The sequence below is a fragment of the Heloderma suspectum genome, chromosome 1 (genome assembly GCF_057233095.1).
Source record: "Heloderma suspectum isolate Gila_16-S chromosome 1, 16-S_ref, whole genome shotgun sequence".
Lineage (NCBI taxonomy): Eukaryota > Metazoa > Chordata > Lepidosauria > Squamata > Helodermatidae > Heloderma > Heloderma suspectum.
In genome coordinates, this window is record NC_139458.1 from 402515836 (window position 1) to 402539621 (window position 23786).

The 23786-nt window shown below is 47.7% G+C and overlaps 1 protein-coding gene across 1 annotated transcript; it reads left to right on the top strand.

The window, feature by feature from the left end:
• Window positions 1-3147: 3147 nt before the first annotated feature.
• BATF3 (basic leucine zipper ATF-like transcription factor 3) lies at window positions 3148-22460 on the top strand. Its single transcript, XM_084828842.1, has 3 exons — window positions 3148-3437; window positions 14654-14758; window positions 20403-22460. The coding sequence occupies exons 1-3, from the start codon at window positions 3366-3368 to the stop codon at window positions 20586-20588; spliced, it is 363 nt and encodes a 120-aa protein (XP_084684968.1). The 5' UTR covers window positions 3148-3365; the 3' UTR covers window positions 20589-22460.
• The last annotated feature ends 1326 nt before the right edge of the window (window positions 22461-23786 follow it).

Here is a 23786-nt window from a genome sequence, read left to right on the forward strand (position 1 = left end):
ATAATTAATTAATTGATTAAAGGTTTATTTAACCCAGTTCTTCAGCCAAAAAAAGCCCCAGAGCATTTACAGATCAACGGTGAATACTAGACATATTTCCTTTTGTATCATGTCTGTTGATTGCTGGGAGGGGCTATCCTGTCTTTTAATATCTGTACAGTGCTTACGTTTTTAAAACAAAGAGTCTTGCCGCATCTTAAAGAGTAACAAAGGATGGCTAGTTTGATCTGGAATGGTTTAAATATGAGTCTGGGGTCTTTTTTAGCCTTGTGATACGTTCCATGGGGTTTTCTTGGCAAGAATACTGGAGTGGGTTGCCATTTCCTTCTCCAGTGGACCTTAGGAACTTGACCTAAGTCAAGTGACCTAAGTCAAGTGGGCCTTAGGAAGCATTACTAACAACAAAGCTAGCGGAGATGACAGTATTCCAGCTGAGCTATTTAAAATCCTAGAAGATGATGCTGTTAAAGTGCTGCACTCAATATGCCACCAAATTTGGAACACTCAACAGTGGCCGCAAGACTGGAAAAGGTCAGTTTACATTCCAATTCCAAAGAAGGGCAACGCCAAAGAGTGTTCAAACTACCTCACAATTGCGCTCATTTCACATGCCAGCAAGGTGATGCTCAAAATCATACAAGCTAGGCTTCAGCAGTATGCGAACCGAGAACTACTGGAAGTACAAGCCGGGTTTCGAAGAGGCAGGGGAACTAGAGATCAAATCGCCAACTTTCGCTGGATCATGGAGAAAGCAAGAGGATTCCAGAAAAACGTCTATTTCTGCTTCATTGACTATGCTAAAGCCTTTGATTGTGTGGATCACAACAAACTGTGGCAAATTCTTAAAAGTGATGGGAGTACCAGACCACCTTACCTGTCTCCTGAGAAACCTGTACGAGGGTCAAGAAGCAACAGTAAGAACCAGACATGGAACAACCGAGTGGTTCAAAATTGGGAAAGGAGTACGACAAGGTTGCATATTGTCACCCTGCTTATTTAACTTATATGCAGAGTACATCATGAGAAACGCCAGGTTGGATGAATCAGAGGTCGGAATTAAGATTGCTGGGAGAATTATCAACAACCTCCGATATGCAGACGATACCACCCTAATGGCAGAAAGCGAAGAGGATCTCAAGAGCCTCTTGTTGAGGGTGAAAGTGGAGAGTGCAAAAGCTGGTTTGAAACTCAACATTAAAAAAACGAAGATCATGGCATCTGGCCCCATCACTTCCTGCCATATAGAAGGGGAAGAAATGGAAGCAGTGACAGATTTTACTTTCTTGGGCTCCAAGATCACCGCAAACGGTGACTGTAGCCATGAAATTAAAAGACGCTTGCTGCTTGGGAGGAAAGCTATGGCAAACCTAGATAGCATAGTAAGAAGCAGAGACATCACCTTGCCGACAAAGGTCCGTCTAATCAAAGCTCTGGTTTTCCCAGTAGTAATGTATGGCTGTGAGAGCTGGACTATAAGGAAGGCTGACTGCCAAAGAATTGATGCTTTCGAACTGTGGTGCTGGAGAAGACTCTTACGAGTCCCCTGGACTGCAAGGAGGTCAAATCAGTCCATCCTAAAGGAAATCAACCCTGAGTGCTCATTGGAAGGACAGATACTGAAGCTGGCCACCTAATGGGAAAAGAAGACTCTGGAAAAGACCCTGATGCTGGAAAAGACTGAAGGCAAAAGGAGAAGGGGACGGCAGAGGATGAGATGGCTAGATAGCATCACTGATGCAATGAATATGGACTTGAGCACACTCCAGGAAAGACAGGAAGGCCTGGCGTGCTATGGTCCATGGGGTCACGAAGAGCTGGACACGACTGAATGACTGAACTGGGGTCTTTTAGGGGGTCGTCTTGTAAGTCTCCCCAAAGCCACCATTCAAGTCATTCACCCATTCCAGATCGAATTTGAAGGAGCCTCTTCAGAGGCATTGTGCCTCTAAATGCTAGTAGCTCGGGAACATGAGCAGGAGGGTGCTGTTGCCCTCTTGTCCTGTTTGTGGGCTTCCCATAAGCGGCTGGTTGGCCACTGTGGGAACAGAACGGTGGACCCGAGAGACTGGTCAGACCCAGCAGGGCTCTTCTCAGGGCTGAGGGAAATGAAATGCAGAAAGTACAGCAATGTGCCTTTACAGAATGGTGGTAGTGGCGCAGACACCCTGGCATTGGTCAGCCAATCCACCTTGTGCTAATAATAATGATAACTAATATGGCTGTGGCTTTGGGCTGGGGCTTTTTTTTGTTTAACGGTGGAAGCATTAAAAATGGGATTCCCCACCACTCAGAAGAAGCGCCGCAGTCCGTGACCAGCTGCTTCTGTAGCCCTGGTGCAGATCTTTTCTCTCTAAATATCAGCTCCGATAACATTAAAACACAAGACGAGCCGCGGTGGATCAGACCAAGGGTCCATCTAGTCCAGGATTTCTGTTCACACAGTGGCCAACCAGCTGTCAGCTGGGAGCCCACAAGCAGGACATGAGCGCAACGGTACCCTCCCGCCCATGTTCCCCAGCAGCCGGTGTACACAGGCATCCTGCCCCTGATACTGGAGGTGGCATGCAGCCATGAGGACTAGCAGCCTGCGCTAGCCTTATCCTCCACGGGGTTGTCCGATCCCCTTCTAAAGCCATCCAAAGCGATGGCCCTCCCTCCACCCTGTGGCACGAGTTCCGTCCCGCTCTGCGCCGCGCGAAGAAGTCCTTCCTTGGATCTGCCCCGAATCGGCCACCACGCGGCTTCATGCGATGAGCCCACTGGGCTCTAGCATCGCGACAATCCATTTCGGAGCGGGCAGGGAGAGCCGCTGCCCTGGGGGCCAGCTGCGCCCCGGGCCAGGACCACGCGGCCCCAGGGCGGCGGCGGGAATTCTGCCAGCCGCCAGCCGTAACTTCCCGGGCGGCGCTGGGCAGGGAGAGAAGGGCGAAGCCCCGCGCTTCTCGGTTCCCCTCGGGTGGCTCCGCCCCCGCCCCCGGGCAGAGGGTCCCCGCGCCCCCGCCCCGTCCGGCCTGCGGTCTGGCGAGCGGCAGTTCCGTCCCCGGGTTGCAGCGCGCGCCACGTGATTTGCATGCACTTGCCCGGCGCTCGAGCCCGGCTCTGCTGCCCCCGGCCAGGAGGGGACCGGCCGGGGAAACACGCGAGGCGCAGTCAGGCGCGCGGCTGCCGGCGAGAGCGGCGGCTGCGGCTGCCGGGATGTCCCTGGCCGGCCTCTCCGCTTAGGAGGCGGCAGCGGACGGCGCGCCGTCGCTCGCTCGCTCGCTCGCGCGCGCTCTGGCACGCCCGCCGCCTCGGGGAGCCTTGGCGTGCTGGGGCCTCCGGCCAGCCCGTCGTGCGAGCAACAGCAGCCCAGCTCCTCGGCCGGGATGTCCCGCGGGGGTGTTCCGGCCGCGGGGAGCGTTTTGCGAAGGAGCTCCTCTTCCGAGGGGACGCTGCAGGTGAGCCGGGGAGCGTTCGGGGAGGGGGACAGCGGGCAAGTTTGCGAGGGAGGCGGGCGAAGGAGGTGGTGCAACGGCGCGCCCGGCGAGCCAAGGAGCAGCGGCTACCGCAGCCTTCCCCGAGCCCGGTGCCCTCCAGAGGTGTTCGGACTGCACCTCCCAGCCACGGCCCTGGCCATAGGCCATGCTGCTGAGGCTGATTGGAGTCGATGTCCAACGCAGCTGCAGGCCACCCGCTTGGGCAAGGCTGCCGCGCTGGTAATGCTGCTTGGTACAGCGCTGACCGCCCCGTCGCGGCGGGGAATGGATCAACCCGGGGAAAGAGGCAGTCTGGAAAGGACACGCAAAACGATCGGGGCACAGGAGCGCGTTTCCTCCGAGGAAAGGCTTTCTATTGGGGGGGGGGGTTAGGTTGAGGAGGGGGCGGCTGCGAAGCGGGGTCATGACGATGGGGGGGTATAAAATCAGGCGTGGTGTTGCACGCCTGCCGTTTCTCTCCCTCTCTTATTAACGCTAGAGCTTGGGGTCGCCTCTTGGGAGCGACTTGCAAGAGATTCAGGTCAGGCGGAAGGGAGGACTTCTTGGCCTTGTTCACACAGCTAGGGAGGGATGCTACCTTGTACCAACCTAGTGCAGTATTGGCTACACCAGGGGTGGGGAACTTGCCCCCATGCCGAGCCAAGTCTGGCCCACCTGGGGGTCTCCATCTGGCCCTCTGGAATTTCCCAGAAGGCCCCACTCCCTTCCCCTGCACCCGCCCCCTTTCACCCAACCACTGATAGTTTGGTGGTTTCCCAGCTTTTGCGCAGTCCCCCCCCCAAAAAAGGCTGAAATTCCACTCCTAAGGCTTAGTTACTGAAAGTAAGAGCTTTAAACTATGCGAGCCTGTAGCTGGGAGGTGGGGGCGATCCCTCCAAATTTTCTGCGGCCTCGCCTAAATGTTTTACAATCAAAAAATTAACTTTATTACAGAAATTTTAGAAAACCAACAGGAAAACCTACATTTTTCTTCTTAAAGGTGCAGATGCTATTATTTTGGGGCAGCGCCATGGCGAAATCTGCCTACGTATTCCTAATAGTACATGCAATTGATGGTATACCTCAGATGAAGGAATAGTTTGAGGTATTTTTTTAAGAAGGAGCGTCTTGCTCAGATTTATAAAGGCAGTCCTTTAAAATGCCTTTTGTTCAACAATACTCTGGACATTTGGATTCAGTTACGGTTATATATTCAGACAAAGAATTCATTCTTTCCACACTCAAATTAATCAGTACATCTCCCTCGTGTGAAAATTGTTCTCATCTAAAAACTGAGCTATTGGATTGCCTAGTCAGATCTGTAGACTTTCCCTTTTTACTGAAATTGTGTTAAAAGTACTGGGATATCTTAAACCTGTAACATCACTGCTGCAGCAGAAGAAGCTGGAGGCAGCAGTGAAACGTTGATTATGTTGGGAGGCAGGTGCAAGAAATGCAAAATGATACTGTTTTCAACAACACTTTTGAAGGAGCCAAGAAAGCATGTGAATCTGCTGACCATGAAGTAGCATCAAAACATCTTAATAAACTCCCTTGGATTTCAGGAGAGCTGATTTTCATAAACTCAGAGCACTGCTAACTAGGATTCTATGGCAGGAAAGCTCACCTTTAGAAGACAGAAACAAAATTCGAAATGGACTTGCTAGGTTAGAAGACTGGGCAGAAAATAACAGAATGAAATTTAACAGAGACAAGGGCAAAGTTCTTCATTTAGAAAAAAGAAATAAAATGCACAGGTATAAGATAGAGGATACCTGGCTTGGCAATAGTACATGTAAAAAGGGTCTTGGAGTTGTAGTTAGTCACAAGCTGAATATGAGTCAGCAGAGTGATGTGGCTGCAAAAAAAGGCAAATGGAATTTTAGGTTGCATCAACAGAAATATAGTTTCAAAATCATGGGAAGTGATAATTCCACTCTACTCTGCACTGAGCAGACCTCACCTCAAATACTGTGTCCAGTTCTAGACACCGCACTTTAAGAGGGATTCAGATAAATTGGAACGCATTCAGAGAATGGCAACAAAGATGATCAAAGGTCTAGAAAGGTCTACACTGGAGAGCCAGTGTAGTGTAGTGGTGAGAGTGACGGACTGGGAGCCGGGAGATCTGGGTTCTAGTCCCCACTTGGCCATGGAAGCTCACTGGGTGACTTTGGGCCAGTCACAGACTCTCAGCCCAACCTACCTCACAGGGTTGTTGTTGTGAGGATAAAATGGAAAGGAGGAGGATAATGTAAGCCGCCTTGGGTTCCTTGCGAGAGGGAGAAAGGCGGGGTATAAATGCAATAAATAAATAAATAAATAAATAGAAATTAAGTCCTACAAGTAAAAATCGAAGGAGCTGGGTATGTTAAGCCTTGAGAAGACTGAGTGGGGATATGATAGCACTTTCCAAGTACCTAAACGTCTTTCACACAGAAGAGAGCTGCAATCTGTTCTCTGTCATCCAAGACTGTAGGACATGAAATAACGGACTTAAGTTACAGGAAAGCAGGTTTCAGGTGAACACCAGGAAAGTCTTCCTAACTGTTAGGCGATAGAACCAGCCACCTAGGGAGGTTCATAGAATCATAGAATAGTAAGGTTCGAAGGGGTCTACAAGGCCATCGAGTCCAACCCCCTGCTCAATGCAGGAATCCAAGTCAGAGCATCCCTGACAGATGGCTGTCCAGCCTCGTCTTGAATGCCTCCAGCGTGGGAGAGCCCACCACCTCCCTAGGGAATTGGTTCCACTGTCTTATTGCTCTAACAGTCAGGAAGTTTTTCCTGATGTTCAGCTGGGATCTGGCTTCCTGGAACTTGAGCCCATTCTTCCGTGTCCTGCACTCTGCGATGATTGAGAAGAAATCCTGGCCTTCCTCTCTGTGACAACCTTTCAAGTACTTGAAGAGCGCTATCATATCTCCCCTCAGTCTTCTCTTCTCAAGGCTAAACATGCCCAGTTCTTTCAGACTCTCTTCATGGGGCATTGTTTCCACTCCCCTGATCATCTTCGTTGCCCTCCTCTGAACCCTCTCCAGTTTGTCTGCATCCTTCTTAAAATGTGGTGCCCAGAACTGGACACAGTACTCCAGATGAGGCCTAACCAGTGCTGAGTGGAGGGGAACTAGGACTTCCCGGGATTTGGAAGCTATGCTTCTATGAATGCAGCCCAAAAGAGCATTTGCCTTTTTTGCAGCCACATCACATTGTTGGCTCATATTCAGCTTGTGATCGACAACAATTCCAAGATCCTTCTCGCTTGTACTGTTGAGCCACGTAACCCCCATCTTGTAACTGTGCATTTGGTTTGTTTTTCCTAGGTGCAGAACTTTGCATTTATCCCTATTAAATGTCATTCTGTTGTTTTTTGCCCGGCGCTCCAGTCTATCAAGATCACTTTGAATTTTGTTTCTGTCTTCCAAAGTATTAGCTATTTAGCAAAGTATAAGTATTAGGTTGTGGTCTCTGTCACTTGAGGTACTCAAGCAAAGACTGGGCAGCCATCCGTCAGGGATACTTTAAACTGGATCCCTGCATGGAACAGGGGTTGGACTCAATGGCTGAAATGGCCCCTTCCAACTCTTTGATTCTGTGATAACAATACTCCTGTTGTAGCTTCTTCTTGATTTGGTCTTTTTTTTTTTTTTACATTTTTTGTTAATTGCTGACAAGAATGGTAGCAATGGTTGAAGTTGCTTAGTGAATATTTTTGTAATTGCAGTATGGCTGCAAAAATAAGGGTTAAATAAAAGCAGTTTCCAATGTTGTCTTTAAAAGCCTGCTGACCAGATAACCTGCCCTCCCCCAAGAAACATTTAGGCTGGCTATGGGCCTGAAGCTGTAATATATTGGGGTGGGTGTTTCTCATCCCCCTCCCCTTTGCCTTTGGCTGTGCTCCTTTGCCTTCGGCTCCTCCCACCACTGGAATGCAACCCCTGAGAGCTTCTCCAAAATTGAACCAGGCCCTTGGGCCGAAAGAGGTCCCCCACCCCTGGGCTACACCAGCCTTCCCCAATCTGACGCCCTCCAGGTGTGTTGGACTACAAGTCCCCTCATCCCCAGCCAACAGGCCCATTGGATATGGGAGTTGTAGTCCAATCCTGATTGACTGCACTGACTGGCAGCAGTTGTCCAGGGTTTCAGACAGAGCTCTTTCCCATTTCTACCTGGGACCTTCTACATGCAAAACAGAGTCTCTCACCCTGACCTACAGCTTTCCCCATAAGTTACTTGTTCTCAAACATCAACTGAGTTTTACATCCTTTAAGTCCTGAACGGAACACACTGCAACCCAGGACACATATCTTGGTCAGCAAAGGCAAACTGGTATAGTGGAGGGGGGGATGTTGGGGAGCACAGCTTCGGGATTGCTTGATTTGCCAGAGCACCAGGGTAGCTGACAGACTCTGGCAAGATGGAAATGAGGCGATAACAAGGCTTTCAAGTTTTAATATTGTCTGTGGTAGAGAATGAGGAATAGCATCATGCAGAGGCTGGATGCTTTTTTCCTTTTCTTTGGTGGGGCTCCTACTTCACGTAAGCAGTTTAAACAGTGGGGGTTGGTAGCTCCAATGTCAGTGGGGCGGTGAACCCGCTCCGGGTTTCAGCCCAAACCAGTCAAACTCTAAAGGAGCTGTCCAAGGTTCTGACTGGTTCGGACTGAATCACTGCCCTGCTGACATCGGAGCCACCAGCCTCCACTGAGTTTAAATGGCAATGCTTCTTTGCAAGATTGTTTACATTTCCAATAAAAAGCTAAAGGTTGCATTTCAGCTCGTGAGAAATCTATTAAAGCTCCATGTGTTTTACAAGTCGAGCCCGTGCCTTCAGAAGTAAGCACCACTGAGTTCCCAGGAGCTTACTCCCAAGTAATTATGCATGGGATTGCAGTCATGCTGATCCTCATAAATTGGGTATTGTGCTATGTACTGCTGCTCTTTGCTGTGCGTGCGTGTTTGTGTACATACATGCATGTGCGTGCGCACACATGGTCATGATGAGTTCCTGTTCTTCAAAAATTAGCACTGCGCCACTACAAGGCAATGCTGTCACAAGTGATGCTGCCACAAATGATAGTGCCATCTCGTTGGCCACATGAAAAGTATGCTGTGATGATGTACCACATGGCAAATACTTGCAGCTGTGACAGTTGAAGTGACTCAGTTTTGTGACCTCTCCATGGCAACTTTCATCGTGTGTTCTGGTTCTGGGCACACCCATCACTACTGCTTGAAACGCAGTGGCAAGGAGGCAGCTCCCCGTGGAAATCCATGTGTCTGAAGCAATCCATGTGGATGTGGATGTTTTCACCATGCTAATAGAGGCCTCCCCCCAAAACGTGACTTGCTCTGGCTTGTGCGGTGCTTGGAGCAGCCACGGTGCCACTGTTTGCACGTGGGAATCAGGCCTTGGATATGATGTAATAGTGAGACAGCAGCAGAAGTACAGACTCTTCATTACAGAGTAGTAACTCCCTTGGCTGGGGATGGGGGCAGGCAGACTGGGGCCGGCCCTGCCATGTAACAGGGTGAAGCGACTGACTTCGGGTGGTCCCTTTGTGCGGAAGGGTAGATTTATTGATTTACTATATTTCTATATTGCCTGATAGCTGAACTGTCTCTGGACAGTTCACAGAATGGCGGTTAACATGATAACATCTTTTGTTGTTATACTTTTGTATTTTATTTCACATTTCTGGAATGGGTCATCAGTGGTGGTCTGTTAGACCCAATCCTTGAAAGCATTTAAGAAGGCCCTGAAAACTTACTTTTTTTTCCTCTGGCCTTTCCCAGATTATGTTTTATTGGAATGTTCTGGGTTTTCAGCTGCAGTTGTATTTTAGATTTTAGTCCTCACTGGAATAGATGTTTTATTTCTGTTATTTGTTGATTTTCTTTTTTAAAAAACAACAACTTTTTTTTTTTGCTGTTTTATCGTTGTATGGGGTTTTACTGTATGTAACTTGATTGTGTAAGCCGCCTTGGGAGGGCTCTTGCCCTGAAAGGCAGCCGAGAAATATTTTAAATAAATATTAAATAGGGAGCAATCCTGTGGCCCCTAGAAAGCATCTTGGGGGGCCATAGGATTTTTCACATTCCTGGATCCAAGGTCAGAGAAAGCACTCCGACCTCAGAGCCAGGAATATGCACTCCCTGTCCCCTCGCAGCCAGCATGGAGAGAACCTCAGAGAGGGGGTAACAGGCATGCCAGCAGCATTGGATGCCCATAAGACTCCGAGTTCGGAGGCTTGTGAGCATCAACAAAGGATTGTGCCCAAAAAGTAAAACCAACAGTAAAGGACGACAGCAATGCAAGGATATAAAAAGCACAAACTCATGAGCCTGGGAGAATGAAAAAGTGAAGGCAGGAAATGGCGCCTGAATAGTGCAGCAAGACTTTTCCAAGTTTGGCCCTAGGAAGGGGGAGTGGGGGAAGGACCGTGGCTTGGGCTGGCACTGGGGCAAGACACGACATTACTTACTCCTGTTCCTAAAATAAACCCTTCCTCCTCCCCCTCTCAATTAATTACCAATCTTGTGGGTTTGTTGTATATGCTCCTCCTTTTTGTTGCCTGTATTTTAAACTTTTATTTCAGATTACAATTCCATGTTTAAAATAAAATAAAAACACAATATACTTAGCAAGTATAGCACTTTAGAGTGTTCAAAGCATATAGCATCTTGGTAATCCTTGTTAAAAAAAACAACCCTAAAGCAGGAGTATCAAAACTCAGGCCCACAGGCCAAATCTAGTCTGAAGCCCAGTTTGACCCTCCAGGATTCCCTAAATGGCTGCACCCCTTCCATTGGCCCTACCCACCTTCCCCCCACTGCCGAGCATTTGTTGGTTTTCTCGGCTTTTGCAGTTTTTCCATTCTAAAGGGTTGACATGGCTTTCCTAAGGCCTTGCAGTGGCAGTAAGGGCGTTCGGGTGCAATCCTATGCATGTTTAGACAGACAGAAGTCCGACAACTGCCAGCATTCTCCAACCAGCCATGTTAGCTGGGGAATGCTGGAAGTTGTTGGTCTTTTTTTCTGTCTAAACATACATAGGATTGCACCCTTACGCTACACTGTGCTGGTATTTTTGGCCCCGCCTCTTTTTGCCTTCAGCCCCCAAGAGCTCCTGCAAAGTGGAATTTGGCCCTTGGGCTGAAAGAGGTTCCACACCCGTGGTCTGGAGACTTTCTGCAGCCACATCACTGTTAGGACTGACAGACCATTTTTCTAGCACCTTCTGCATCTTCGGCAGGCAAAAATGTTCAGGGCCACCCTGGTGTGCTGTTGAGTAGGGATCTTAACTCCAGGGACGCCGCTCCACTGAAGCCCCTTGAGCACACTGTCATTTGGATGGGGAGGAATGACTGTCAAGGCGCGCTCGTCCCCTTGCACCCCGCTGGTCCATCCTTCTAGGTGCAGACCTTGCCGTCCCCTTGGCCTCTGCAGGAGCCCACATTGTGAGAGAAGGCAGTTGGCAGGGAAGGGCTGATGATCTCACCCACCCTTCCCCAACTCAGTGGCCTCTAGATGGTTTGGACTATGACTCCTGGCATTCCTGACCAACAGTCATGCTGGCTGGGGCTGATGAGAGTTGAATTCCATCACATGTGGAGGGCGCCAGGTTAGAGAAGACCGATCTAATCCTTAGCTGCCCTAAGCTCAGGCCTGTTGCCAGTAAAATTGTTTGGGGAGGGAAACCCCCAATTACAAGTTGTCTCACGTGTTTAACTTACCGCCCCCATGTATCAAGGCTGCACTCCCAAACACACGAAGGAATAAGCCCCAGGTATGTCCAGGTTGCTTTTCAAATCCGCTCCTGTCGCAAATGGGATCTCACAAACAGTCTAGCTCTAAGAAGTGTGAGCTTTTGAGTTACATAGACTTCGTCTTTGGGCTCCGGTGTCCAAAAAAGAAGAAAAATCAAAGAAGAATGATGTTGCGGTGCAAGTGGTGACAGCTCGATAGCTCGAGAACTTTTCACATGTGGGGTTTCGGTCGGCTATTGTCTAAACTGGCCCCTAACAGAAATTCCGGCATTCACAACTGGATTTGTGCGTGGCGCAATATGGCCTTGCGGCTGGTGTGTCGTAAACTTCAATACATCCACTGACTTAAGACAAGTAGGGCAGACGCTTACACCTTGCCAGAGAAGCGGAGATGAGAGGTTATGGATTTGTACAAAATTTGCATATGCTGATATCTATGTATAGATGCAAGGTTAGAAATAATTACTAGAATTTAAATAGAAGTATACCTCACCAGAGCGGGGACGTTGCTGCAACCAGGTGACCTCTGTGCCTGATCACTCTGGTCTCCAGGTGCTAACTCACGGGGGGCAACGTCAAGGTCCCTGCCGTTCCTCCTCCTTCTGCTTCTGGTTCTGGATCGTTAAAGCATTTATCTTCCAAATTTTCTCCTGTATTTCTTTCTCCTGTACCCTCTTTCTCTTCCGAAAATTCTCCTGTATTTCTTTGTGATGCAAAATACGACAGGTACAAATGCACTTTACAGCAGGAGTGGGAAATATGCAGGTCTCCTCCACTGGCATATTTGCTCTGCTGTCTGGCAGCACCAAAAAAGGCAGCAATTTTTCTTTAAGACAAGATAGGTGGGCCTCATCAGGGTCCAGGGGATGATGTGGCCTCCCCACCCCTGCTTTATAGCACCACTTATGAAATGGTCCCTCATGTTATCTAAATCAACTAGTGGTCAAGTCCCATAAACAGGCACATCTTATCGAAAGGTGGTGGATAGCATGATTCACTGTCATCATTTCTGGGCCAGAACCCTATACGGTTCCGGCCCAGCCTATCTCAAGGAGCGCCTCCAGCAACACCAGATAGGTCACTCAACAAGATCAGCCTTGGATGTCCTTCTCTCTGTCCCATCAGCCAGGACAGCTAGGCTGGTGAGGACGAGGGAGAGTGCCTTCTCTGTGGTGGGCCCCACTCTGTGGAACGCCCTCCCTAGGGAACTCCGCGATGCCCCCTCTTTAATGAACTTCCGCCACACATTAAAAACGTGGTTGTTCAGGCAGGCATTTGGGGTGGGTTAGGGTAATTTTAGAAATGTGATGTTTTTAATGTGAATTCTATTGTTTTGAACTGTTTTTATTGTTGTACATCGCCCAGAGTGGCTGGGTGACCAGCCAGATGTGCGATTAATAAATTTAATAAATACAAATTTAATAAATAAAATAAATTTTCATTTTAAGAGAGCCTTCTCTCTCTGTCTCTCTCTTTTTCTCTCTCTCTCTAAGAAAAAAGAAGGCAAGAGAGAGAGAGAGGAGGAGGAGGAGGAGGGAAGGAGAAGGAGTGACCGAGTGAGTGGACAGAAGCAGTGAGTGAAGTTGGGAACGCGCCACATACTCAGCGGGGAATCCCCGTGCACATGCAAAGCATTTACCATCAAAAAGAGCATTGGAAGCCCCAGGGCACATGAGTGTTTGGACCATGCCATTTGGGGACGGGAGCAAGAGATAGGTCTTGTGATCAGTTCAGTGATTTCACTGGGATTAAAGCATGTGAAACTCTTTCTGGTTCCAGTGAACATGCGTAACTTTGTTACTAGATAATATTGACGACTTCTATGGAATCTATGGAAAGGAAGAGGGGTGCTGTGTTTGTCATCAGGGTGTGACTGTTTCCACCTGCCTTGTCACATCCATCAACCCTAAGAGCCTTCATAAGGAAGCTGTTGCTGCTACTTTTGGGGTGTTTGAAGGGCTTGTGCTGTCTCCAGGACAGCTTGGGGACATCTGCCTGGGGAGCGGGGGAGGCTTTTTCCAACTTTCTGCTTCTGGTGCTTTGCTGCCAAGAGACAGCCAGAGGGGAGCTGCCATAAGGAAGAGGGTGCCCTTCCTTTGTTTAGGGCATGGGACTCTGGTGAGAGGAAGGTCTCTGCTGCAAGGTGGGCTTCAGGACCAGCCTTCCCATGAAGCAAGGTGAGGTGTCTGCATCAGGCAGCAGAGTGGGAGGAGCAGCAAAGTAGGAGTAGGAGCCACTGCCCTGCCGCCTGTTCTGGACAACCCTACTAGCCGCTCTCTGACTGTGGCATTTGCCACAGGAAAACAGTGGCTAGCAGGGCTCTCTGGAGCAGCCGCCCACCCTCTGTTTCCCTCGTCACTCACCCCCCCTTTACCTTTGCTGCCAGTGCATCAGCTCTGTGGAGAGCCACGCAGCCAGAAGAAGCAGCTGTGGAGCTCTCATGACAGCCACAAAGGGGGGGGGGTATGCAACGGGAAGGGGCACATGTGATGCAGTGGTGGTGGGAAAGGGTACAATGGAGCAGCACCAGTGGGGGAGGGGGGAATGATGCAGTGGTGCATGTTCTCTCCCACCTCAGACAGCGAGAGAGCTTGTGGCAGAACTGGAGGGCTGCTTGAAGTGCCTTGTGGGTGGGTGTTTCTTTTCTTTCCCTTTTTTGCTGTCAGTCTGATGTGGATGAGGTATCTTGTCAGGTCTCTTAACAGGAACTGTTTAGTGAACTGTTTAATGCAGGCATACGTTACTATCAGTACTGGATAGTGTCAACTGACCTACTGGTATGTCTTGTGCTTATTTAAATTTTGATATGTTTTAAATGAACTGTAATTTAATTGATGTTGTACTGTATGGATTATAATTATGGAGATTGTGTTTGTATTGTGAACCATTTTGAGCACATTGTATTGTGGAAAAATGCAGCATACAAATAACACTATGACTTCGGGCACAATCCTATGCATGTCTAGATAGAAAAAAGTCCTGCAACTGCCAGCATTCCCCAGCCAGCCATGTTTGTTTTATACCAGCTTAACTGGTATAAAATGCTCCCTTTTCCCAAAAAACTGTGGGAACTGTAGTTGCATGGGGTGGGGATGGGGAGTTAAAAACTAGATCGCTTTAACTCAAAATGCCCCAAACCTTCACCAAACTGCATTTCCAAGAATTCTTGTGCGGGTGTGCTATAACAGTTAAACTGGTGTAAAACGTGATACATGTTTAGTGTAGATATGCAGCAGGTTGCTCCTTACTTGATTTTCCTGGTCTGTATAATGGGAACATAACCATCTGACTTGGAAAGTGTGATTAGGGCTCTCCCAGTCCAGACCGCGCATCTTCTGATTTCTTGACTTTCTGAATGCCAAAGCATCTTTAAAAAAATAATGAAATGAACTAACTAGCTAACAAAAAGTCTTCTGATTTTGTTGGCCAGGGTCACGAAGATGATGAAAGGAAAGTAAGACGGAGAGAGAAGAACAGAGTCGCTGCCCAGAGGAGCAGAAAAAAACAAACGCAGAAAGCAGATAAACTCCATGAGGTCAGTTTATCTGGGGGTCAGTTTGAATACAACTCTCAGGTATAAATGACCAGGAGTTTTGTGACATTGTAAAGACAAATACATTTATTATAGCATCATAAGCTTTCGTGGACCGGAGCCTATTTCATCAGATGCGTGGAATGTCCTCCTGCATTAAAACAGTGGGCTCTGATCTAGGAAAGCTTATTATAGGTTGTATCCAATGGTAGCCCTACTTAGAGTAGACTGGTTGAAATGACTGGGACTTAAGTTAGTCACATACTCTGTTTCTGACAGCCAAATGCTCCAAGGATGCTTAGAAGTAGCGTCCAGCAGAAGAAGCCAGCTCCTGTTGTTTGTACACAACATCCAGTGAACATCCAGGGGTATACTGCCTCTGACCAGAGAGGATTTATATTGCGCTATTGTGGCTATGGGACAGATCTTTCCTTTGCAAACACCTTTTAAAGATGCTTAAGCTAGTAGCTATCACAACAGCCTCTGGCAGTGAATTCCATGGAAGACTTACACACCTCATGAAGAAGTACAGTTTTGACTGGCCCATATTACCCCCTGGAATTCGTGGTGTTTTGAGTCATGGTTGAGCTCTTTTTCTCAATTCATTTCATCTGCATTGTTCATGATTTCCTGAACCCACATCATATGTCCTCTCAGCCATCTGGTTTTCAAAGTTATATGAACCTTCGACTGCCGAAGGCTTTATTGAGGTGACCAGTGCAGCAACTAGGAAGCAGAAATAACTCTGGGATGTTGCAAAGGATTGTGGGGAATGTTCTTGGGTGCAGATGCAGGCCTGTTGGGCTTCACCACTTTGACCTCTGTGAATGGAGATTGTGACCCATGCTCTCTGCACTCTCCTGGAAATGCACTCCTCGGGGCAAGTTTGGGGATCATGGGCTTGGATTTTAAATGGGTCTGTTCTAAGCATGACTAAGTCTGGATCCAACCTATAGTCTCTAGTTCAGTCTACTCCAACCCTGGTACCCTCCAGATGTGTTGGACTACAGCCCCCATCATGCTGTCTGGGGTGGTGGGATTTGTAGTCCAGTGCATCTGAAGGACACCAAGTTGAGGAAGCCTGCTCTAGCCTTTCTTTTCCTTTCTCTTAACCTCTGGAGGAAGTTGCTGAATTCCTCTGAAGTCCCCCCTCCTCCCTTCTCCCACACAGCTAAACTAGCTAATTGATTATTTCTCAAGAAGTAGAGCTCAAATCTAGAAAACAAAAGGGTGTTGGCTGGGGCTGAGGTTGGAGTATCTGCTGCCAGTTTTTATCACCAATGCTTCAAAGGTTTCTTATGAGCGGTCATGAATGCAATGTAGAAAAAGTCTGAATATGGGTGGAGGGCCAAAGACTAATACCACTTTTCCATAGAAGAAGAAGAAAAAACAGATCATTCTTCCAATCTAGAAACTTAATGAGTAGGGCTGGTAATTATCAGGCAGGTAGTGAGCGTGCTAGTCACGGTGGTGTGTGTGTGCATGTGCTGAAAGTGTATTGGTGGAAGTTCTGTTTTACCCACATTCAAATCAAAGGGGAAACTAGCCACTTGCTGTGCATTTGCATTGTAAAGTGATGGTGCTTCAGTCCCCCTCTTTTTCCCCTCCTTCTGTGGTTGAAAAACAGCCTCCCATTCATATGTCATTTGAGAGTAAAACACGAAGAAGAGCACGGGAGGGCTGATTTCTGTCTTGTAGGGTCTGCTTGGTTTTTTTTACTAGAACCCCAAGAGCTTGGTGCCAAAGACATACACTTGGAATTAAAGAATTCTGAATCCAGGGATTTGTTTTGAGTACCAGAACTGAATGAAGCTCGCAGTCCTTCCACACAAAAATCCACTCCTGGGGCTGTATTCAATGTTAGTCTAAAGCCCCATTCATTTCAATGGGTCTACTCTAAGTAGGATTAACATTGGACACAAACCCTGGTTGCCCAAAGCTTTCTTCATTTCAGCAATATAATTTAGAGTAGGAAGGAGAGTCATTCTGTTGTTGCTATTGTTAAACCATTGTGAATCAGAAATCTTTGCTGGTGGTCTATTGCAAATCACCCAGAGATCTACCAGTTGACCCAGATCTACCTTCTGCCCACTTCAGAGAACCGTATCCATGAGCCAAACATTGTTTATGAGCATAAACAATTTTCAGAGGGGTTGTTGTGTTCATAAAAAGGTAAAGGTGTCCCCAACCAGTCGTGTCCGACTCTAGGGTGCGGTGCTCATCCCCGTTTCTAAGCCGAAGAGCCAGCGCCGTCCGAAGACGCTTCCGTGGTCATGTGGCCGGCATGACTGAACACCGAGGTGCACGGAACGCTGTTACCTTTCCCGCTGAGGCGGTACCTATTTATCTACTTGCAATTTCTTGCTTTCAAACTGCTAGGTTGGCAGAATGTTGTGTTCATACCTTGCAGCAAAAACAGTCTTGTTCCATACCTGTGCTTTAAGTTGCCACTTCTTTCAGCCCGAGGGCCCAATTCTGTTTGGGAGAAGTTCTTGGGGGGTGCTGCATTCCAGTGGTGGGCGGGGCTGAAGGCAAATGGGGATGGGGCCAAAAATACTAAACATACCAACATATTTTAGCTTAAAGTTCTTCCTGCCAGTAACTTGGCCTTAGGAGAGGCATTTTGTCCTTTAGGAATGGGAGGAAAACTACACAAAAGCTGGGAAACCACCAAACAATCAGTGTCTGGGAGAAAGGGGAGGCCAAGGAAAGGGTGCATGGCCCCCAGGAGGGACGGATGTGACCTCTCGGCCTAAGGTTCTCCACCTTTGTGTTAAAAACTAACAAATTTATTAGGACATGGACTGCAGTCCACGTCATCAGATGCATGAAGAGTTATTCTGAGTTACAGATGTATAACTCAGGTGTATACACATGGTTGTGGATGAGAGTGGGGTGGGGATTGTAAACAGTGAAGTTAGAGGGAAATGAAATGCAGAAAGTACAGACAGTGATAATTACTTTATTAACAGTAGCCATTCACAAAACAGTTGCTGGTGATAACACAAGATATCCTGGCACTGGTAACCAAATTAACACAAGTAGTGTGATTAAAAGAAAACTTTTATCCCCGTCCAAAACAGATGAGATAGAAGTGAACCTCTTGATGTGTTGTAATGCGGTGGTTTCACTTTGCAGTTGTATGCAGGCCAGTCTCTGTTTGATATCAGAAACTGCAATATTCAAAAACCTGTGGGAGAATATTTCAGCCTCCAGAAAACTGCAACTGACTTTAAAGTGGCCATTCTTGAACAAAGGAACTTGAAAGGGAGACTGAAAGGTGAAAACACTGAATTACAATACATCAAGAGGTTTAATTCCATTACTTGAGGTTTGAATCTGTTCAAATGTATATCTGAGTTACTATAGATCAGAGATTCTAACAGCCTAATTTAGAGGTGCACAGAGAAAAGCTCTTGTTGTTTCTCTTGTTAGACTAAGAGCTAAAAGTCCTTGCCAGCCTATTTAATTTATTTATTACGTTTTTGTACTGCCCAATAGCTGAAACCCTCTGGCAGTTCACGACAATTACAACCATAAAATACAATACCAATGTTTAAAATTTTAAAACTACAGTATAAAATAAAACTTCAGATCATCCAGCCATCTCCTAATAGATCCAGATCTACCTTCGGCCCACCCCTGGTAAAAAGAGTGGATCAAGTCTGAGAAAGGAGCAGAGAGAGGCTGCTCGCCCCACCCCGCAAAGGCGCAGATAACAGGGAAAGTGTGGTGATCCAGGAAAAGATTTGCCAAAGGTGTGACTTTGGGGGAGGTATTCAGAGGAGGAAAAGGAAAGGAACATGGGAGCTCAGCAAAAGAAAGTGGTATGTTCATAGTTATCCAGGGGCTGGGTTCATAAACTGGACTGCCTCTCTGGGACTGCAAAAACAAAGGGGGCACTGCCAGGCAGGCCGCCACAGATAGCTCGTAGGCTGCATTTGGCTTGATTGTAAGACCCTGGGGCAGAGACCTCTGTTTCTTTATTTCTGTACAGTGCCTAGTGCAGCATTCCCTAACCTGACACCCTCCAGATGTGTTGGACTACATCATCCACAGCATGCTGGCTGCTGCTGATGGGAGTTGTAGTCCAACACATCTGGAGGGTGCCAGTTTGGGGAAGCCTGGTCTAGTGCACATTGTTTTCTCCTCTCAGCCCCTTAAGAGACCTGCATGTATACCAATCGGGGCTGGAGATAGAGGGCAGTATCCAAAGCTGCCCTTGCGCTAGCAGGAATGACCAGTAGCACTCCCTAGAGCAGCTGGAAGCTAGCCAGAAACTAGCATTTCTGGAACGGAACGAGTCAGCATTCTGGAAACGCTAATTCCACCTAGGTTCCGGGGTTGGTCTAGGGAGTGCTGGCTTCCCATTGCACTAGTGCTCATTCCCACTAGTGCAACCTAACAAGCACTTGTGGACTGCCAGCTTCGGATACAGCCCAGAATGCCTCTTTTCAAAATTTGGGGGAAAGCTATTGCTGTTTCTTTTCCTAGCAGCTTCTGTGTCCTGAACCTGTTGTCTTTCTTTTCTTTTTCTTTTTTTTACATCTAGCACTGGGGACTCCTCCAATTAAGTCTGCCTTACAAGGTCTTCCCCTACCTGGTGTATTGGACTACCATGCTGGCTAGGGATGATGGGAGTTGTAGTCCAACACACCTGGAGAGCCCCAAGTTGAGGGAGGCTGGCCTAATAGTTGCTCACTATTTTATGACATGTCACTTGCTCCTAATAAAGGTATTACCCTACTGTGATCCTTTGCATGTATTAAATACGAGTACTTAAAACAAAACAAAGCTTGGAATGATGTGATCTCCCCTTCTCCAGCACTCAAACAAACACAGTGCTGGGAGAGGGTTTTTTGTCTGTTCCAAGCAGGATTTGACAGGCCCAGGTGTAGAGATAAGCAGGTTTAAGAATGCCCAAATAGCATTCGAATAAAGAGAGAGAGAATAGTGGGTGGTAGAAGAAGAAAGAGGGGGAGAGGGAGAAGGGGTGGCCCTACCCTCTCTGGATTTCATCTTGCCCACTGCTGGCAGATCATAAATGATCTGGAATTAGGAGTGAGCAGTGAAGTGGCCAAGTTTGTCAATGACACCAAATTATTTAGGGTGGTTAAAACAAAAAGGGATTGTGAGGAGCTCCACAAGGATCTCTCCCAGCTGGGGAAATGGGCATCCAAATGGCAAATGCAGTTCAGTGTAAGCAAGTGTAAAGTGATGCATGCTGGGGCTAAAAATCCCAACTTCAAGTATAACCTGTTGGGATCTGAGCTAGCAGTGACCGACCAAGAAAGAGCTGTTGGGGTTGTGTGTGATTTGTTGTTGTTGTTGTGATAGCTCGATGAAAATGTCAACCCAGAGTGTGGCGGCTGTAAAAAAAGCGAACTCCATGTTAGGCATAATTAGAAACGGAATTGAGAATAAAACTTCCCATATCATGCTGCCCTTATAAAGTCTATGGTGCGACCACACTTGGAATACTGTGTACAGTTCTGGTCACCACACCTAAAAAAGGATATTGTAGAGCTGAAAAAAGTGCAGAAAAGGGCAACTACAATGATCAAGGGGCTGGAGCATCTCCCCTGTGAGGGAAGGTTACAGCAGCTTTGTTTGCGGATCACTTATTTATTTTGTTCTTTCTTTCCAGGAATACGAGTGTCTTGAGCAAGAGAATACCTCACTGAAAAGAGAAATCGGAAAGCTGACAGATGAAATGAAACACTTGAGCGAAGTGTTGAGGAACCATGAGAAAATCTGTCCACTGTTGCACTGCTCCTTAAACTTGGGCTTGATTCCCAGACACGATGCCCTCAGTGGTCCTTTGCCAAGATGAGGCCTCTTCTTGCCAGTCTTTCAGGATCTTCTTTCTTTTTCACCATGGCTGCATGAACGCAATCCGCTGACAGCAGTGTGGATTTCACCTTACACTTGCCTCCCCATCTTGGAGTCTGCCACACATCCAGAAGTCATCTCGATGGTGACAGAGTGGACGGGCTCCAACCTTATGAGATAATCTTTGGACAGAGCTGGGTGTGTTGTTCCTTGGGTTTCCTCCCACTGTGTGCTCTGCGCCCTGCAAGGAATCTGAAACCTGGCATAGTGCAAAAACTAGAATACGAAGGATCTTTAGTTTATTTTTAACAGTGCAACTGTCTAGTCTTCATTGTTTTCGGAAAATGAGTTACTAAGAAATTGGGAAAGGGGAAGAGACTGCCACAGAGTTGGAAACCAAAAGGAATAGTGGACGTGGCAACCTGTAGTCAAGGTCTGGGATTGCTGTGCCCTTCCCACCACCCTGCCTGATGTCTTGTTCCCTCTCCATCCTGGGCTTCTCCCCTTCCACTCCACTCGCTGCCAAACATAGCAAATCCTGTGAAAAACTTGAAGTGTGGCCACATTAGTCTCTTGTGGCAAAAACAAGCAAGAGTCTTGTGGCACCTTAAGGACAGCCACATTTATTATGGCCTATGCTTTCATGGACTACAACCCACTTCATCAGGTGCATGGAGTATTATCCTCAATTGGCAAGTAACACTTCGATGAAGTGGCAAGTTTATGCCATAATTAATTTGTTCATCTTTAAGGCAGGGGTGCAGAACCTGAGAACACAAGAAGAACCATGCTGGATCAGACCAAGGGCCCATGTAGTCCAGCATTCTGTTCACACAGTGGCCAACCAGCTGCCCACAGGAAACCCACAAGCAGGTCACAAGCGCAACAGCACCCTCCCACCCATGTTCCCCAGCAACTGGTGTACATAGGCTCACTGCCTCTGGTACTGGAGGTAGCACGTAGCCATCAGGACTAGTAGCCAGTGATAGCCTTTTCCTCCAAGAATTTGTCCAACCCCCTTTTAAAGCCATCACTACATCCTGTGGTAGTGAGTTCCATAGTTTAACTATGCACAAATCCAGCCCTCCTGGAGTCTCTGGGGTTCCCCAGATGGTCACATCCCATCCCCTCCAACTACCAATGGCTTGGTGGTGTCCTGGATTTTGTGCAGTTCTTTCCTCATTCTAAAAGGTTGGAATCTTTCTCCTAAGGCTTCGTTACTGGCCTGAAGAGCTTTAAACAAAATGTGCTGGTATTTTTGGCCCTGCCCCACTTGCCTTTGGCCACACCACTTTTGCCTCTTGCCCAGCTGACCATTCGAATGCAGTCCCTGAAAGCATCCCCAAAATGGAATCCAGCCTTCAGGCTGAAAGAGGTTCTGCACCCCTGCTGTAAGGCTCCCCAAGACTCTTGGTTGTTTTTGTGAAAGCCTAAACCTGGGTCTCCAATGTGGCATGCAGAGGTACCGTGGTGCCCATGCGTACCTCCAGTAGTGCCCATGAATGGCTCCTCAATGTGGTGCCTGTGGGCACCCAAAAATATTATATTTTTTTCCATTTTCTTAAATGTACATGCATGGATTTGCATACAACTTTCTAGAAATTATACATGGGCTGCAACAAAAGCAGACCAAATATCCAAATATGTATCCATTTGAAAGTGGTCTATATGCCACCCATTCACATTGTAAGGTCCTCAGATCCATTACATTATAGGAGGTGAGTGTTTATCTTTCCAATGTGCTAATATCAGCCTTTTAGCTGTCAAAAGGGAGCAGAGAATCCATTTATGCTGACCCTTTGTTAATTTCCATGAAGCAGCTAAATAATTTAAAAGAGTGTGTACATCAGTGAATATTAAAGACTGTTCCAGTACAAAATCTTTCTGTGTAGTAACCTCCACACAAAAAGAAGCAACTATTGCCAAAACATAAGTTTAAAAGAAGCATTAGCTGCATTGCACTGCCAGCAATTAGCTGATTTAGACAAAGTCTTATTAAAGAGACATTGCGGTGTCCAATAGACACGAAGCAAACATTTTTGCTGAATAAGACGCAGCCTGAGATCCATAGATGCGACAAGTGGATGCCAAAGTGGCGATCCACTGATTAGGCATTTTGTGGTGGTGCCCAGAGCATTATCTCAAATTCCCAAATGCATCCGCAGGTCCAAAAAAGTTGGGGACATTACAATTGGGCATGTAGCTTTAAGGCTGCTTATAGAGCTATCTATATTCAGCAACTCACATCCAGCCTTGTCCCCAGGAGGAGGGTTGGGCTTGGGGTCCTCCCTTCCCACCACCCCGCCATTTGTGGAAAATGAGCCACCCATGTGTCAATCATGAAGCAAATTCCCACCTCGAGAGAGAAGACTGGCCCTGGTGTGACCCAGGAATCTACATCCCACGCAATCACAATTTTTTTTTTTTAAGACCCATACAAACTTGGGGTTAGGTAGTCATGCCAGGTCCTTGGGGAAGAAAGCACAAAAAGACAAAAAGCACCTGGAGAGATGCAACTACCATTCACCCCAGAATCAGGTGGGCGTGTCAGTACAGCAGTAAAGGGTGGGGAAGCAGAGCTTGCTCTGTTGCAACCCAACTCTTCTCCTAGAATCATCAAGTTGGACAGGACTTCCAAGGTCATCTAGTCTGACCCCCTGCCAGTGCAGTCAATCTGCTACTACAGCGCCCCTAACAAGTGACCATCCAGCCTCCGTTTAGAAGGAGAGTCCCGGAATTCTCAAAGCAGTGTTTTCTGCAGCTTGTGCTGTCAGGATGTCCTTCCCAATGTTTCCAGTGGAGGCTGGTGGCTCTGATGTCAGTAGGCCAGTGAATCTACCCTGGGTTTCAGCCAGAACTCTAAAGAGCTGTCCGAGGTGCATCACACTGGCGTTGGAGCCACCAGCCTCCACTAAATGTGTCGATATACATCTGGGTGCAGCCTGGGTCTCCCAATGCACCTGGAGAAAGGCAGCCCCAGCTCCTGCCCCTTGTCAGCTGCTGTGCCGCCTGGATGGCAGCCAGGTGTGCCACAAAGCAGATGAGAGGGCGGGGAACAAGGAAGCCGCTCCTGGGAGGCACTACAGCTGCCTTCTGTCCTAGCACCTCCGCGGCTGACAAGGTCAATGTCCGGCATAAGAGGCAGTGGCAGCCCTTTAAAACCAGAACACAGTGGGGCAAGGGAAGCGTGTTCAGATCT